At 39.7% G+C, this 14442-nt stretch overlaps 3 protein-coding genes across 3 annotated transcripts; all 3 read left to right on the forward strand.

Annotated features, from left to right (window-relative positions):
* Positions 1 to 2183: 2183 nt before the first annotated feature.
* LOC141847272 (putative xyloglucan endotransglucosylase/hydrolase protein 23) lies at positions 2184 to 3271 on the forward strand. Its single transcript, XM_074735276.1, has 3 exons — positions 2184 to 2462; positions 2556 to 2767; positions 2890 to 3271. Exons 1-3 carry the CDS (start codon positions 2184 to 2186, stop codon positions 3269 to 3271), a joined length of 873 nt encoding a protein of 290 aa, XP_074591377.1.
* Positions 3272 to 7643: 4372 nt separating this feature from the next.
* Positions 7644 to 8279, forward strand: LOC141847949 (uncharacterized). The gene has a single exon (XM_074736056.1). It carries the CDS (start codon positions 7727 to 7729, stop codon positions 8054 to 8056), a length of 330 nt encoding a protein of 109 aa, XP_074592157.1. The 5' UTR covers positions 7644 to 7726; the 3' UTR covers positions 8057 to 8279.
* A 2380-nt stretch (positions 8280 to 10659) lies between these two features.
* LOC141848016 (KID-containing protein 1-like) lies at positions 10660 to 11706 on the forward strand. The gene is made up of 2 exons (XM_074736127.1): positions 10660 to 11199; positions 11291 to 11706. Exons 1-2 carry the CDS (start codon positions 10898 to 10900, stop codon positions 11673 to 11675), a joined length of 687 nt encoding a protein of 228 aa, XP_074592228.1. The 5' UTR covers positions 10660 to 10897; the 3' UTR covers positions 11676 to 11706.
* Positions 11707 to 14442: the final 2736 nt, after the last annotated feature.

Genomic DNA, 14442 nt, shown 5'->3' on the forward strand with positions numbered 1-14442 from the left:
ATGCAGAACGATGAGAATATGTTCACAGATCAAGTGGAAAACAAGTAATGTGGGTTAGCTGGTAGATCAATCGCACTGCCCTAGAAAACCTTCAAGCCATTGACGGCCAAAATAACTGAAGGCAAAAGGGGAAGGAAGAGGATCGATTCTGATTTGTGTGGGTTAAAGAAAGAAAGAACGAAAAAGGTGCATAAACTAAGGCAAATCGGCACACAAAAAAAAACAGTTTCGAAGAGCTAACAGATGAAGATTGGGAAAACAGCAAATTTTGAAGAGGAGCAATTACCTCTCCGCTGCCTTTGCGCACCGGTATCTCGATTGGGATAAGCCGATCGATCAGCTAAGCGTTCGTGCAAACACGAATCCGCTGCCAATTAAAGAAAAATGAGGGGGGAAATAAATCGTACAAGATGCCGTTTGGGAGGGACTTTGGCGACGGCAGCCCATAAGAACCCTAACAAAGAGACGGAAGACGCGGCGGGATCTGCACCGGCTGCGGAGAAAGAGGAGGAGGAGGAGGCTTCTTCTCCGGCGATACTTCTCAGACACGGGTCCTCGGATGGTGAAGCGACCTTCCCGCTCCCGCATCGCCGTCGGAAGAGGCGGCGGCGACATGACTAAGCCTGGGAAAGTTTAAGTAAATTACAGAATCGACACAGAGGGTAGTTTCGTAACTATAATTATGGTTAATTTAAATTTAGAATTATTTTTTATTTTCCATTTGTTACGGATATTGATTGACTGGATACAAATATTTTTTAAAAAAAAAAAAAAATTGAACATTTTTAATCTAAATCAATCGAAAATAGGTAGATTCTATCCAAACTAAGAGCAATATAATGTTCACAATCTTTTTTGATAAAATATTATTTAATCAAACATTATCAAAGTTACACAATATAATCAAGCATGATTTACATCGATCATTTTAGATGATTTTTTCATTCGAGTACATATACATTTTTTAATTACTTTCTATTCATCTCGGTCTCTTTCACAAACGTCCCTGGTTTGTCTCTGTGCCTAAACAAGGGCACACCAAGCTCGTAGTGCTTTTCTCCTCCTGTTGGCGATGCTGCTGGTGCTGCCATTGGCGCCGCCATTGGTGTCGCCACTGGCGCCGCCGCTGCCATCGCTGTCATAGTCGACGGCGAACTCAGAATAAGGCCGGAGAACACAAGAAAGAGGACGACGATATAATTAAAAGACTTGGCCATTATTGTATGTGCGAGGATGGGCATTGCGTTAGAGATATATGGAGTTATATAGAGGGTTTAACTTTCAATCTTTTCTATATATGGAAAATTTACATTCATTGCATTCCCTTGTGTGGTGGAGGAATGCTTAACGATCAAACCTCATATGATCGATGCTTTATGATTTCACTCACTCGCCCACTCGGTCACTCGGCTATCTCGGCTACTCGACCATTCGGTTGTCTCGACCACTCGACACTTGTCTGTCTCAGCCACTCAGCCACTCGGTCACTCGGCTGTCTCGGCTACTCAGTACTTGTCCGCACTCGGTCACTGACACTTGGCACTCGGCTGCGGCTAGGACTCGGCTATTTCAATCACTCGGATACAAACTCAGTTACCTTACTCACTCACCCATATGCTCAGTCCAAGCACTCGGATGCCCTCCATTGTTATCGGCTCTAATCGGCTTAGCTGCTCAGTCTCTTTCCTGGCCTCAATCGACTCCGCCTCAGTAAACCCGATCGCTCTATGCCACTTCGGCACAGTCCTTCTCTGGTACCTCCCTACTGTAAAAGGCAGCCTGGCCACACCTAGCAGCAAGATGCTCATGCATGTGGCCTCTGCCATAGGATCGGGACGGTTACTAGATTGTCAGACCTTTATCCCCCCGTTATGTACATAAATAAATTTAAGGCAATTTTTTTTTTTCAAGGCGTAATTTTAAAATTTTGATATTTGACATTGTCGCCCGATCGAGCTATTCTCGGCCAGCCATTTGTCGGTCCGATTGACTCGAACTGGCGGTTGAACCGGACCCAATTTAATCCAACGTGGCTCCTCCTTCCCCGCTCCACCCACGATTTCAACTTTGAACCACCACCGCCACGGCCGCGTCCGGCGCGCGCCACCATTAATACCTCCTCCTCGATCCCCATATATCATCTCCTCGCCCATTTTCTCCCTGAGCTCCTTCAAGCGCTCACCATGGCGTCGTCGGCGCTGATCAGAATTCTCTACTTGGCGACTTGCTCCGTGGTGCTGGCCGTAGGCGCTTCCGCCGGCGGCAACTTCTACGAGGACGTCGACATCACTTGGGGCGACGGCCGCGGCCAGATCCTCCGCCACGGCCGCCTCATCACCCTCTCCCTCGACAAGTACTCCGGCTCCGGCTTCCAGTCGAAGAACTACTACCTCTTCGGCCGCATGGACATGCAGATCAGGCTCATCTCCGGCGACTCCGCCGGCACCGTCACCACCTACTACGTACGATTACGATTCCCTTCGCCTCGTATAGCTCAGAATATTATATTCACTTCTTACAATAATTCAAATAAATTGATCTATTTCACTTTGTAGCTGTCGTCGGACACACAGAATCCAGAGCAAACGAGCACACACGACGAGGTCGACTTCGAGTTCCTCGGAAACGCCAGTGGATCCCCTTACACTCTCCAGACCAACATCTACACGCAGGGGAAGGGCAACAGGGAGATGCAGTTCGAGCTCTGGTTCGATCCCACCAAGCACTTCCACACCTACTCCATCCTTTGGAACCCTAAACACATCATGTGAGACATACATCTACAGTTTGTTCTCGCCAGGATTTGATTTTGACGGATCAAAAACGTGTAAGGAGGCAGAGGAGATTGGATTTTTCTCACCGAGATTTGATTTTGATGCATTGTTTCAGCTTTCTCGTGGATGGGACTCCCATAAGGGACTTCAGGAACATGGAGTCCAAGGGTGTGGCCTTTCCCAACCAAAAGCCCATGAGGATTTACTCCACCCTGTGGGACGCCGAGGACTGGGCGACCCAGGGCGGCCGAGTGAAGACCGACTGGAGCAAGGCACCGTTTGTGGCGTCGTACCGGAACTTCACCGTCGACGCGTGCGTCGTCGTCGACGATGCGGAGTCACATTCGGGCTGCAATTCGAGCAATTTCGGGTGGTGGAACCAAGAGCTGGACGCAGAGAGCTGGAGGAAGATGAGGCGGGTGCAGAGGGGACACATGATATACAACTACTGTGACGATGCGAGCCGATTTCCTCAGGGGCTTCCGCCGGAGTGTTGAGGGCCGGGGGTGGAGAGATCGAGATCGTCGTCTAATCAATTCTTTAATTTGTTCGTCGTTGTGTGTTCATCTGAGGGCGTGTTACATGTACATCGCATTGCATTGCTGATGATGAATGGCGACGGATGAAAATTGAGCAGAGTCCCTTGGAGAAAATCTCCATTGTTGTTGTGTTATATATATATATATATAGAAAACCCAAAATTATTATTATTAGAGAAGCTCAGCTGGTTTCTCATGGGACGAAGGAGATGCTCAAGAGGACAACACTGGCGAGAATCACGATCGCCGTCGGCATGGTTTCATCGGTGCATGAAGTGTAACAAGGGCGTTCTGCAATCGCCTGCTGCCAAATTAAAGGACGCAACCGCGGCCCTCCCCGCTCTTTGTGTAGAGGACGAGACGACGACGACTTGTTAACGCGCGCCCTCCTCTGCCTCGTGTGCCGTCGCTGAATGCCAAGCAGGGTGCTGTTCATCCTGTGAGAGCTTGAATGCCCTCCGCTCCCACAAATTCTTTGGAACACCTCCTTTTAGAGTTTTTCATGAAACTTCCAAAGTCAATTGAGAAGCTTAAATGGATCTGGTCCATCGTAAAATTTTTGAACTCCGTAAATAAGATTTAAACCCTAAGTCGATTCCATCTCTTACCATTGCACTTGTCATTGAAGAAAACTTAATCAAATGGTCTATCTAACATAATTTTTCATGCAGTGCCGTAGATGACATGACTCTTTAGGATAAAGATCAATAGTTTGATGCTGAACTGGCAAGATTAATCAACATGAATCTATAAGAACTGATTCCACCAAGGTGGAATAGATATCGCCTCCGACTCGGACCACACCTTCGATCTTAACATGGACCCAGTCTTTGACCTTGTTTGGGTCTCTAGTCTTGATCTCGGACCTACCTTAGTTTTAGAGACATCTTGATCTTGAGTCTCAGTCGTCTCAGCCAGTCTCGTCTCAGTCCTGAGTCTCGTCTGTCTCGGTCCTGAGTCTCGTTTTGGCCAGTCTCGTCTCAATTAGCCTCGTCTAGGGTATCTCAGTTGTCGAGTCTCGTCTCGGCCATCTCAATTCCGAGTCTCGTCTCGACCATCTCGATCTCAAGTCTCGCTCGGCTACACCACCTCAACTGGCTCTGTCTTGGATCCTACTTTCACGTCTTCTGTGAACTACGGTTTTATATGAGCCTACTAAGGAGGAACGCGAATATTCTCGTGGGCACGCAGCAGTCTAAGAATGAATAGGCGGTTACGAGGTTGTTAAACCTAGTCCTCTCAGAGATCCCTTTTTCTGCACATAAGACCAAAAGGAAATGGTTGTCGGATCTAGTCCTCTCGTAGGTTTCTATAATGGCTCCATCCCATCTGACGTGGAGATGTCCTTATAGCGAGCTATAAAAAACCTAACACACAAGTTTGACTTTGAAAACTCTTCTAGCATCATCTTCTTTTCTGTCTACATTCCATCCATTCCGAAGAACCCTAATTTGAGTGTCAGAGTGGTTTACTGGAACTCCCTAGCGCCAGTCTAACCTCTTCTTGAAGTGTATTTGAGGTTCTCATCGTCTCCCTCATCAGGTTCTCATCATCTCCCTCGTCGAGCTCGTCCAGAGGTCGCACACGTCGAATTGTTCGTTGACTGATGGTTTGACCATCCACGATATCTGACCAGAACACTTATCTTACTTGCTCTTTTATAGTTAAACTATCTAGTCGTTCGATTCAATCAACTTGATAGACTTCTTTTTTTTTATAGTGGAAGTGTGAATGAAAAATAGACAACAAAAAATAGCTTCGATGGAAAATTAAAATATATAGTTATACATTAAAAAATTCAATATAAATAAGTTGATTTATTATAATTAGACAAAAAAAATTCTGAAGCGTTCCATGCACGTGCAAAGGAATGTAGATCTAGAGTCTAATATGATACTAAAATGGTGGTTAGTGGTGGTTGCATGATTAGTAGTGGCCACTAACTACTTTTACACGACTAGTAACAACTACTATTACATGGTTAGTGGCGGTCATTAACAGATGTCATTAAATATAAACATTATATGATTCATAAGTGTCCTTAAAATATAATTGAATTAATTACGATAGAACAAAAATATTACTGAAGTTATATGATTCACACACAATTACTAGTGTAGCCAATGTTGAGCTGAACTGGGCTTGCAGCCCAGCAATTTTTATTTTAATATATTATATTAAAATTTAAAAAATTAAAATATTCTAATTCAGTCTTATTAATTTAGTTCAGGACAATTGAAGATCTTGATTACTTCATTTCACACACCTACAATTCCTTTTCTACCTTCTTCTCTCTTGCTTCAACTTAGGTTCAACTTCTCTCTTTCTTCAACTTCTAAATCCTTCTTTCCATTGCCACATGGGCAAGCCCTTTCATCTTTCATGAACCATTAACATGCATTGCAGTGCTCTAAATCCTTCTTTCCTTCTCCCTTTCATCTTTCATGATAGTGCTTAGATACTGAATTCAATTTGCGCCTAAATAATCTGCACTGCTCGATTGCTAGAGTGGTTTAATTATTGCAATTTCAGAATTGGAGTAAGGTTAGAAATGATTCTACATATTTTTTTTTATTGAAAGTTATTTTATTGACCTTTAAATCGGATTGAACCAAGATAACATTCTTAAAGTTGCATGTGATTATTATTATCATGTTAATAGAAATTTTATAATCTTTTATTTTATAATATAAAAATATAAATATTATTAAGTATTATTATATAAAATAATAATTAAATTGTTAGTTAATATAAATTTATACAGATAATAATATTATTCGGTTATATATATATATATATATATATAATTATTAATTTATTTATATATAAATAATTTTTAAAATATTTTTTAAATTATTAATTATATATCATAAAATTTTAAATTTTTTTGATAGGATCGTACAATTGGATCCAATCCGATTCTAACCCTAAATAAATTCGATATAGAATAGCGATCGTACTAACTACCACCGTCAACATTCGGGTGACTGAAGTGTCTAAGCTACGCCTACGCTGCCTAAACTATCTTTATATAGTACTTTATTTTATCACATTTCTATTTTTGTGTTCTCCCTACAAGCCTTTCGGCTTAGCTTTTTGGTTCCTCAACTCGGGCCCACACATGCAATATTACATTTCCAATTTTGTCCATCCCCACCAACTCATTCAGCATTATTTATTACATATTAATTAATATCTTTTTTCAAAAAAAAAAGGTTGAGTGAGAATACAGTAAGAAGTAAATAAATATTCTTTGAAGATAATTTTAAATAATTTATTTTTGCGTAGAAAAATGAATAGTATGTTACGAATGATTTTAGCACACGTGTCTTATACGAGTCCATTTATTCTTTTTTTTAATATGAGACCCCAAAAAATGACAACTAAATGGAACATGCATGCCGTCTTATATATTGTGCATAGTTTTCAGATCCCAACAAGATTATATGAATTAATTAATTAAAAATTAAAGAAAAAAAATAAATATGATTAATTTTTGTTCTTAAACTTCTCTAGAGTAAGTTATTCATAATTATTTGTTTTTAATAATTGCTCAGAGTTGAGTTGCTAATATTACTCATAAATATTATATAAGAAGTGGAATGATACACAAAACCAACATTGGATGCCTTGTGATATAATATTAATTTCTTTATATAACACAAATACAATTAAGCTCACTATGGTCTAATTCTAGTAGACACTTCATTTTAACTTAAATAATATATAATTATATAAAATTACCCCACTTAAGGTTTTAAATCTTTTATCATTTTTATAAATTTTCTTTTTGCAAAAAAAAAAAAGAGGAAAGTGTTGATCCAACTACCATCTCACTTAATCCTTGTTGTTGATCATTCATCTACCACATGCCTTGATCTTTAATTCATGATCATCACATGGCTTCCACATGATGAACATGAGCTTCATCATAATTCATCCCAACCACCTTTTAATTTAATATATTAATTAATAAAAAAATATTTAAAATTGTTTTAAGTAATAAAAAAAAGGTGTTTTGGTTTTAATCTTAAGCAAGAAGCTCGATGGAGCCAACGACCGCCACGTGGTCCCGGCAGCTTTTGCCGGGAGTGGCACTCTCGTAGTTTGGCTCGACTTCGAGGGTCAGTCCTTTGCGCTTCCTTTACGCCTCCCGATCGATTCATTAATACGGCAAAACGTGGAATTTAATGAGGCAATTAATTCCTTTTTAATGATTTTTCGCTGGTTGAAAGACGATTTTGCCCCCGCGTGTTATTTTATCTGCCTCTCTTCGTCCCGACTATTTAAGGTCTGCGCCTTCGCTCTCCCTCCACCTTGGTCCACGAGGCGTTCGATCCAATTCCCCACCGCAGAGTTCGAAGCCTCGATTCGCCTTCGATTCGCGATCCCCGAGCAGAATTCTCGGCGCCGATGGCGTCGAAGGTCGCCGTCTCAGGCGAATTGCCGGTCCTTCCTCCGATCAAGACGGCGGCGCCGATCCGGGATAAGCTCCCAGTCGTGGGAGGCCAGGCCTCCCCTGGCGACGGTGGCGGCGACGAGGAAGGGTGCGTCACGCCGAAATCGGAGGAGCACTATCTCAAGCCCCTCGCCGTGTGCCCGCCAGCCCCGAGGAAACCGAAGCCGGCGAGGAGGACGTCACCGGCTGCTGCGACCGACTCTAAGGTTTTCCGCGCGGTGCCCCGAGACCTGACCTCCATCTTCCTCTCTCTCCCTCCGAAGAAGAGGATTCGTATAGCTTGATCTGATGATAAAAGCCCCCTTCTGCTGGATACGGATCCCTAAATTTCATGTGTGGTACAAAATCGATTTATTTTTCCAAATTTTTTTCTTCGTTCGGTAATTCCCACATCGCTTTGTGTAAGTTTGACAGAAATTGTGCTCCATACCACGCTTCAGTGTACAAATATAAGAATCTGTTCTTCATATGGCTTCATTGTTTCAGGATCTGGATCAGATTCCCAAATTTTCGCGTTGTCTTGTTTTAAAGCCGTGAATTTTTTTCCCTTGTTCCAAGAATGAAATATTGCATAAAAGTTGCAAATTTGCAGAAATTATGTTCTTCATTTTCAGTAATTCTTCACTCTGTGATCTTCTTCTACTAGATCAGATTCCCAAATTTGGCGTGCTCTTCTTCCAAAGTTGTGATTTTTCCTCGTTCCAAAGATGAAACATTGCACAAAGTCTCATAATTATCTCAAAACTGTGAATTTTCTTGTGAAATCTAAAAAAACTCCCACAGAACCCGTTATCAGACAGCGCTTCTGAGTTTTTTTATGCAGATCTAACAATTGCAGGGACAAAATTCTCTCCATTTTGTGAGTCGTATTTCGGCTTGGAGTTAAAGAACAGAATGAAGTTACTGAATCTCTGCTGCAGTTCTTTCCTGTCAGATCTTTTCATGTGGTGGATCATGAAGCAGGCCTTCAATTCTTACTTCAATGAATGACAGCAACATTTCTGATAACAGTCCTGCGGACACACTGACATGAACAGGACGGCACACAATGCAGATCCATGGCCAACAAGGAGTGTCTCAGCCTACAAGATCATAAATCTGTCCTCCACACAGAGGACAACAACTGTTTGTCTCAGTCTCACAATGAGCAAATGGAAGGATTTAGAGCTTGTGGAAGGGAGTCTTGTTCTGGAAGGGATGGGCACATGAAAAGCTATCAAAAAGCTGCCATGGACTGGTGGCACAGATTCTCTACAGCTCACTTCATGTCTTGGCTTCCAATCCAAGCTGTGTTCATGAATCATGGTGCAATCTTGTGGGTTTTACTGTAAAGGAATTGCTGACAGAAAAGAAAGAGAAGGCTCTTCAAGAACTAAATCATGGTACAATTCTGTTTGTGTTTGTTTGTTGATTGCTTCTGTTTCTCCATTGTTGAAGAATCATGTTGGGGAAGGAAACAAAGGTGGTAAAAACCAAAGCTCAGTGAATTATTTAGCAAAGAAACAAAGGTGGCAAAAAAAATATGTATTTTTTAAAAATACATACAGTTCTTGTTTCTCTTCTAATTTTTTTTTGCCTTGATAGTGAAAGTGCCATAAAGTAGATAACTTTATTTGTTTATATGCTTATAAATATTTTATTGAAAAAAGACATCCACAAGAATGCTTGGACAGATAGGAAGAAACATGAACAATTTTGATCTCCCATTCCATATATGCAAATGAAACAAAATTATAATTATAATAAATCTTGCACTTTGACAATGTAATGTTGTTTGTGTCCCACAAGAGATTTCATGGGATATATGCTTCATTTCCAAATCCCTAAATTTGGTGTTTATTTAATTGATATTAACATTCTTCTTCACTCCAAGTTAATGCCATTTAATATATTTTACAGGAACAGAAAAACAGACAGAGAAGCATAAGAAGAGCAACTATGATTAATTTATACTTAATATTTTGATTAATTTATTGGGTGTTTAATTAGAGATAGTATTTGAAAATGATATAATATGAAAATATATAAATGGATGGCAAAATTTGACTCAATTATCAAATTAATTATTTTTTAAATAAAAAATATATATAATAATTTTAGATTCATGTAGCTTAAATTTTACATGGGAATTTAATATTATTACTAGTGTGTTGATTACTCTAATTACACTTATTCTTTATTATATTCTTTTGCATAATAATTTATGGGTAAACTTGAGAAAAATTATATGCAAAGATAATAATAAAAATTTAATATATTAAATAAATCTTTAGATGATTAGAAAATTAAGAGAAACAATGAATAAATAACTACTACCCAGAGACCCAAATTTTGTATGAGCATTGCATAAAAAGTATATGAAATTGATCTAATGAATGAATCATATAGATGACAATTATTGCTGTGATATTTATATTTACAGATTAAAAAAATATTACTCATCTAAAATAATACTTGACTTATTAATTATTCTTATTCTTGTAAAATCTAAACAACATAAAAAAAAAATTATAGATGCTTTTGCGATTCAAAACAATTTATCAGTCTTGCTATGTAATTAATATCCAAATTCAACTGCAACTATAGAAAATAATTTTTAAATTAATTATTAAGAAAGTGTATTCTTAAAAATGTAAAGTAATTAGGATGATTTTAAAAAAATGCTGCTAATTATGATTGTAACAACTTTTTAAAATGTCATTCAAGATTTTATTATTATAAAAATGACCCTCCATTTTGAAACATAATTTGGAAGACTAAAATATGCAAAAGGACAGATAATTTTAGGGGTATTTTGAAAAACTATTAAATTTCGGATAGGCTGATGATTATCCATTTAATTGGGTATCCGTTCACGTGAAACTCGTTTCACCGGCAAGGGGAAACGCTTCGGGAAACGAGTTGGGCCTGCTCTGTTCCTTGCCTCCTTCCATTTGTATTCCTTTATAAATTGTCGTCTTCTCTCTCGCCGATCGCCATCGGGACCATCCTTACGATCTCCGCCGTTCCTCCAGCCTCCGATTTGCTGCCGGTCACGGATTCTGCGATCAAAGAGGCGCCTTTGAGAGGATTAAACGAGGAGGAAGCAGCGAGAAGAGGAATAGGCGGCGGAAGGACTGAAAAAGATGTCGCCTTTGGCGTTTCCCGCCGTCGACTTGAAGGATGGCGTGGGCAGCTTGCAGGGCTACTTCCATGGCGAGGAAGCGGAGCCGGCGGTGGTGATGCAGAAGAGGGACGAGCTCTCTTTAAATAGGGTGGCGGCAGGGGAGGAGGAGGAGGAGGAGGAAGCGAGTTCCTCTATCGGCTCCGCTTCCTCTTCCTTCTCTGATTCAGCGCACGGCGATGAGGAGGAGGAAGAGGCGGAGAGCAAGCGAAAAGATGGGGGCTTGGTGTCCTTGGATTCGCTGGAAGACGCGATTCCCGTCAAGTAAGCTTCTTCTTCGATGGATCTGGTCGATCGTTAATCGTTCTTCCCCAAATCGATGGATCTAACTGCTTCTTGCCCTAAATCGGCGCAGGCGAGGACTGTCCAATTTCTTCTCGGGGAAGTCCAAGTCCTTCGCCATCCTCGCCGACATCGCCGGCGCCTGCTCCAGGGACGTGGCCAAGCCGGAGAACCCCTTCAACAAACGCCGGCGTCTGCTTCTGATGAGCAAGACGCGGCGGGCCTCCTACACCTCGTTCCTCCGCCCGCCATTGCCACCGCTCCTGTCGCCTGCGCGCGCCGTGGAGGAGGGCGACGAGGAGGGGGTGGAAGAAGACGAGCAGCGGCACCACCGCCACCACCAGGAAGGAGGCGCCTTGGGGCCGTTTCCTAACCTTGGCGACGGCGGCCTCGTCGGAAAGAGGCCATTTCGATCGCCGAGGTGCTTCTCCCTCTCCGATCTCCGACAGCACGTTTAATGTTTGTTCTTTTACCCAAAAATAATATAAATTGCGCTCTTTATTTGAAACAAAGAGCCGAAATTAAATATCTAATCGCAGTTTATTGAGGATAAGGAAGGAGGGAAAATTTTAAATTTTAAAAAATGAATGATTAAAAATATATTTTTTTCTAAAAAAAAAAAACAAAGCGTGCAACAACAAATTCATCAAAAATGAAATTTTAAATAGGATACAAATGTATGAATACTAATGAGATTTTAAAAATAAAATCTCTTTTTTCTTTTTTATTTTTCTTCCATTGTAGGAAATAAGGATCTACATCTTTAATGATACTACGTAATAATCTTAGATTACAAGAAAAGAAGATTGAGTTCCGTATTTAGGCTTTGTAAACTAGTACTTAGACATGGAAGATTTTATAAGTGGATTCAGAGCCAGAAAGCATTCAGGAATCGGATTCAGAGTTAAGCATTGCTCGGGAATTAGATCATTAGAGTCGAAGTCAGAGGTGATCGAAGATTGAAGTCAGAGTTGAAAAGCACTCAGGAATCGGAGTCGATTGAAAGGTGCTTGAAATACATGATCAATAAGTGCTCGGGAATTAGATTCAAGACCTAATGGCATTCGACTTTAGAAATCAATGTTGACGTACTCATCACGTGCCGATCGATCTTAGATAAGAAAATTCTTCTACTCGATATAGAGAATGGAAGTATGCACTTGGCCGACGGCCATCTAGAGAAGTGCTCGACCGACAGACATCCGAAATCTGCCGTATCAAACCGGAAGACAAGCGTGCCAATAACATTAATTAGGTAACAAGGATGAAGTCGGATAGTTGGACCATAAACAATGACCATTTTGTGTGTCCTTGATCTTATCCACAAAGGAGTTTTATTTTAATTTCAATTGGATTTTATATATTTTTAAAGTAGTTATCCATAAAAAAGAAAGTAATAATTACTATGTCTTTTAGAGTTTTTTTTTTTTTATTTTTTTTATTTTTATTTAAATATGCCTAGCAAATTATAGCTTTTATTAAAAATGCTCCTATTAAATTTCTATCTATTAATGAATATAGAATTATTTCAAAATAAAGTAAATACTTTCTTAGTGCATTTTCAACATTACCAAATTTTTTTTGGAGGCATTATGAAAACGGACGTAAATCATGAAGTGCGACTCTCTTTTTTTTTCTTAAAGGAAAATAATGACAAATTTTCATTAATTATGTATGACACGTGGCATTGTATTGTAGGGGGTTAGTTTATATTTAGCTCGTATGGTTGACCAGTTGTGAAACGAGAGTGCAACGTCAACCCGGTGGTTGATACGTATGAGAAACTAAATTATTTCGTTTTTTAGATTAAAAAAATTGTGACGTATAATTAAAAGGTCAAACATATTTATGATAAATTTCACACTTTTTCTTCATTTTTTGACTTTTTATGTCGCAGCCAATATTGATAATAATAACGACGACGGCAACGATAATAATACCAAAATTATAATTAAAAATAAAAAAATGGAAAAAAAAGATAAATTATCATGGATTTTGAGCAACGTCTTGGACAAGCAAAAAGCTAGACCTACAAGATACTTCCAAAGACATAAAGCTAAGGGTTTCTTAGGGGTTACTTTCGATATTAGTCGAGTTTTTTCAAGCACATGTTGCGTACTAGGAATCAAGGGTTGCTTCTATTGGTAGTTGATGTGGTAGAAATTTATTATTTTTATATATCACACAAGGGTTTAAGTTACGATGAGTCGTGAGTCAACAGAGGTGCTAAGCAAGGCTAAGAGATAAGGGGTTTAATTAAATTTACTATGAACTCGAGCTTATTCAAATTAGATCACAGGCACGCCTTGGTCTCAAGGCACAGACCTCTGCTTCATCTAAGTCTAGGGCATAGGTTTTAGATACACCTTGGTCTCGGGAGCCGATCTTTATTTAGTTTTGAGTCTGACCTCAAGCTCTCTTCGGTCTCATGCGCCAACTTCATCTCCACCTCGGATGCCGACCTCTATTTGATCTCGGATCTCGATCTTAATCTTTCCTCGATCTCAAGTACTGACTTCATCTCAGTCTTGGATATTGACCTCTATTCGATCTCGAGTCCCGATCTCAATTTCTATTCAGTCTCATGCACCGATCTCGACCTCAATTTCAACCTATACTCAGTCTCATGACCCGATTTCATCTCGACCTCGAGTCTCTCTTCGTCTGCTTCTAGATTGAGTTTAATTATAAGACCGGTTCACCCACAAGATCATGAAATCCTAAAACTCTTTGTCCTAAAAAATAAGAAAAATATCCTAGAAGACATGAGCAATTGGAGTGTGTATATTGTAAACGATAGCATGTATTTTGAAATAAATTTTAAACAAATGTTGATGTTTCAGAGATTGAATATATTGACAACTCTATAAAAGGTTGCCTCTAACCAGCATGAGTATGCATATATAAAATTCTAATTTTTTCAAGTTCATCTACTTCCTCATACAAAATCCTAACTTGAGCATTGGAGTGATTTGTTTGGATCCATTTTCAATGTCAAATTAACTTTTTTTTTAAGTGTTTTTTAGATCTCTATATCCCTTCTGACGACTATCTCTGAGGAATATGCATGTCAACTTGTTTGTTGGCCGATGACTTGATCATATACAATATTTGGTCAGAACAGTAGCAAAAGTTAAAATCATCACCTTGGTAGGCCCTCAAAGGGTGATTTCACACTCCCTAAAAGAAGATAAATCATGGAGAACTTCATCCACTAATAATAAC

Source organism: Curcuma longa, chromosome 16 (assembly GCF_044706935.1).
Source record: "Curcuma longa cultivar G26 ecotype Majalengka, Jawa Barat chromosome 16, ITB_CL_G26_1.1, whole genome shotgun sequence".
Taxonomy (NCBI): Eukaryota; Viridiplantae; Streptophyta; class Magnoliopsida; order Zingiberales; family Zingiberaceae; genus Curcuma; species Curcuma longa.

Coding starts and splice junctions, on each gene's coding strand:
- LOC141847272 (XM_074735276.1), top strand. CDS start 2,184: ATGGCGTCGTCGGCGCTGATCAGAATTCTCTACTTGGCGACTTGCTCC. Junction 2,463..2,555: donor GCACCGTCACCACCTACTAC/GTACGATTACGA, acceptor TTCACTTTGTAG/CTGTCGTCGGACACACAGAA. Junction 2,768..2,889: donor TGGAACCCTAAACACATCAT/GTGAGACATACA, acceptor GCATTGTTTCAG/CTTTCTCGTGGATGGGACTC.
- LOC141847949 (XM_074736056.1), top strand. CDS start 7,727: ATGGCGTCGAAGGTCGCCGTCTCAGGCGAATTGCCGGTCCTTCCTCCG.
- LOC141848016 (XM_074736127.1), top strand. CDS start 10,898: ATGTCGCCTTTGGCGTTTCCCGCCGTCGACTTGAAGGATGGCGTGGGC. Junction 11,200..11,290: donor GAAGACGCGATTCCCGTCAA/GTAAGCTTCTTC, acceptor AAATCGGCGCAG/GCGAGGACTGTCCAATTTCT.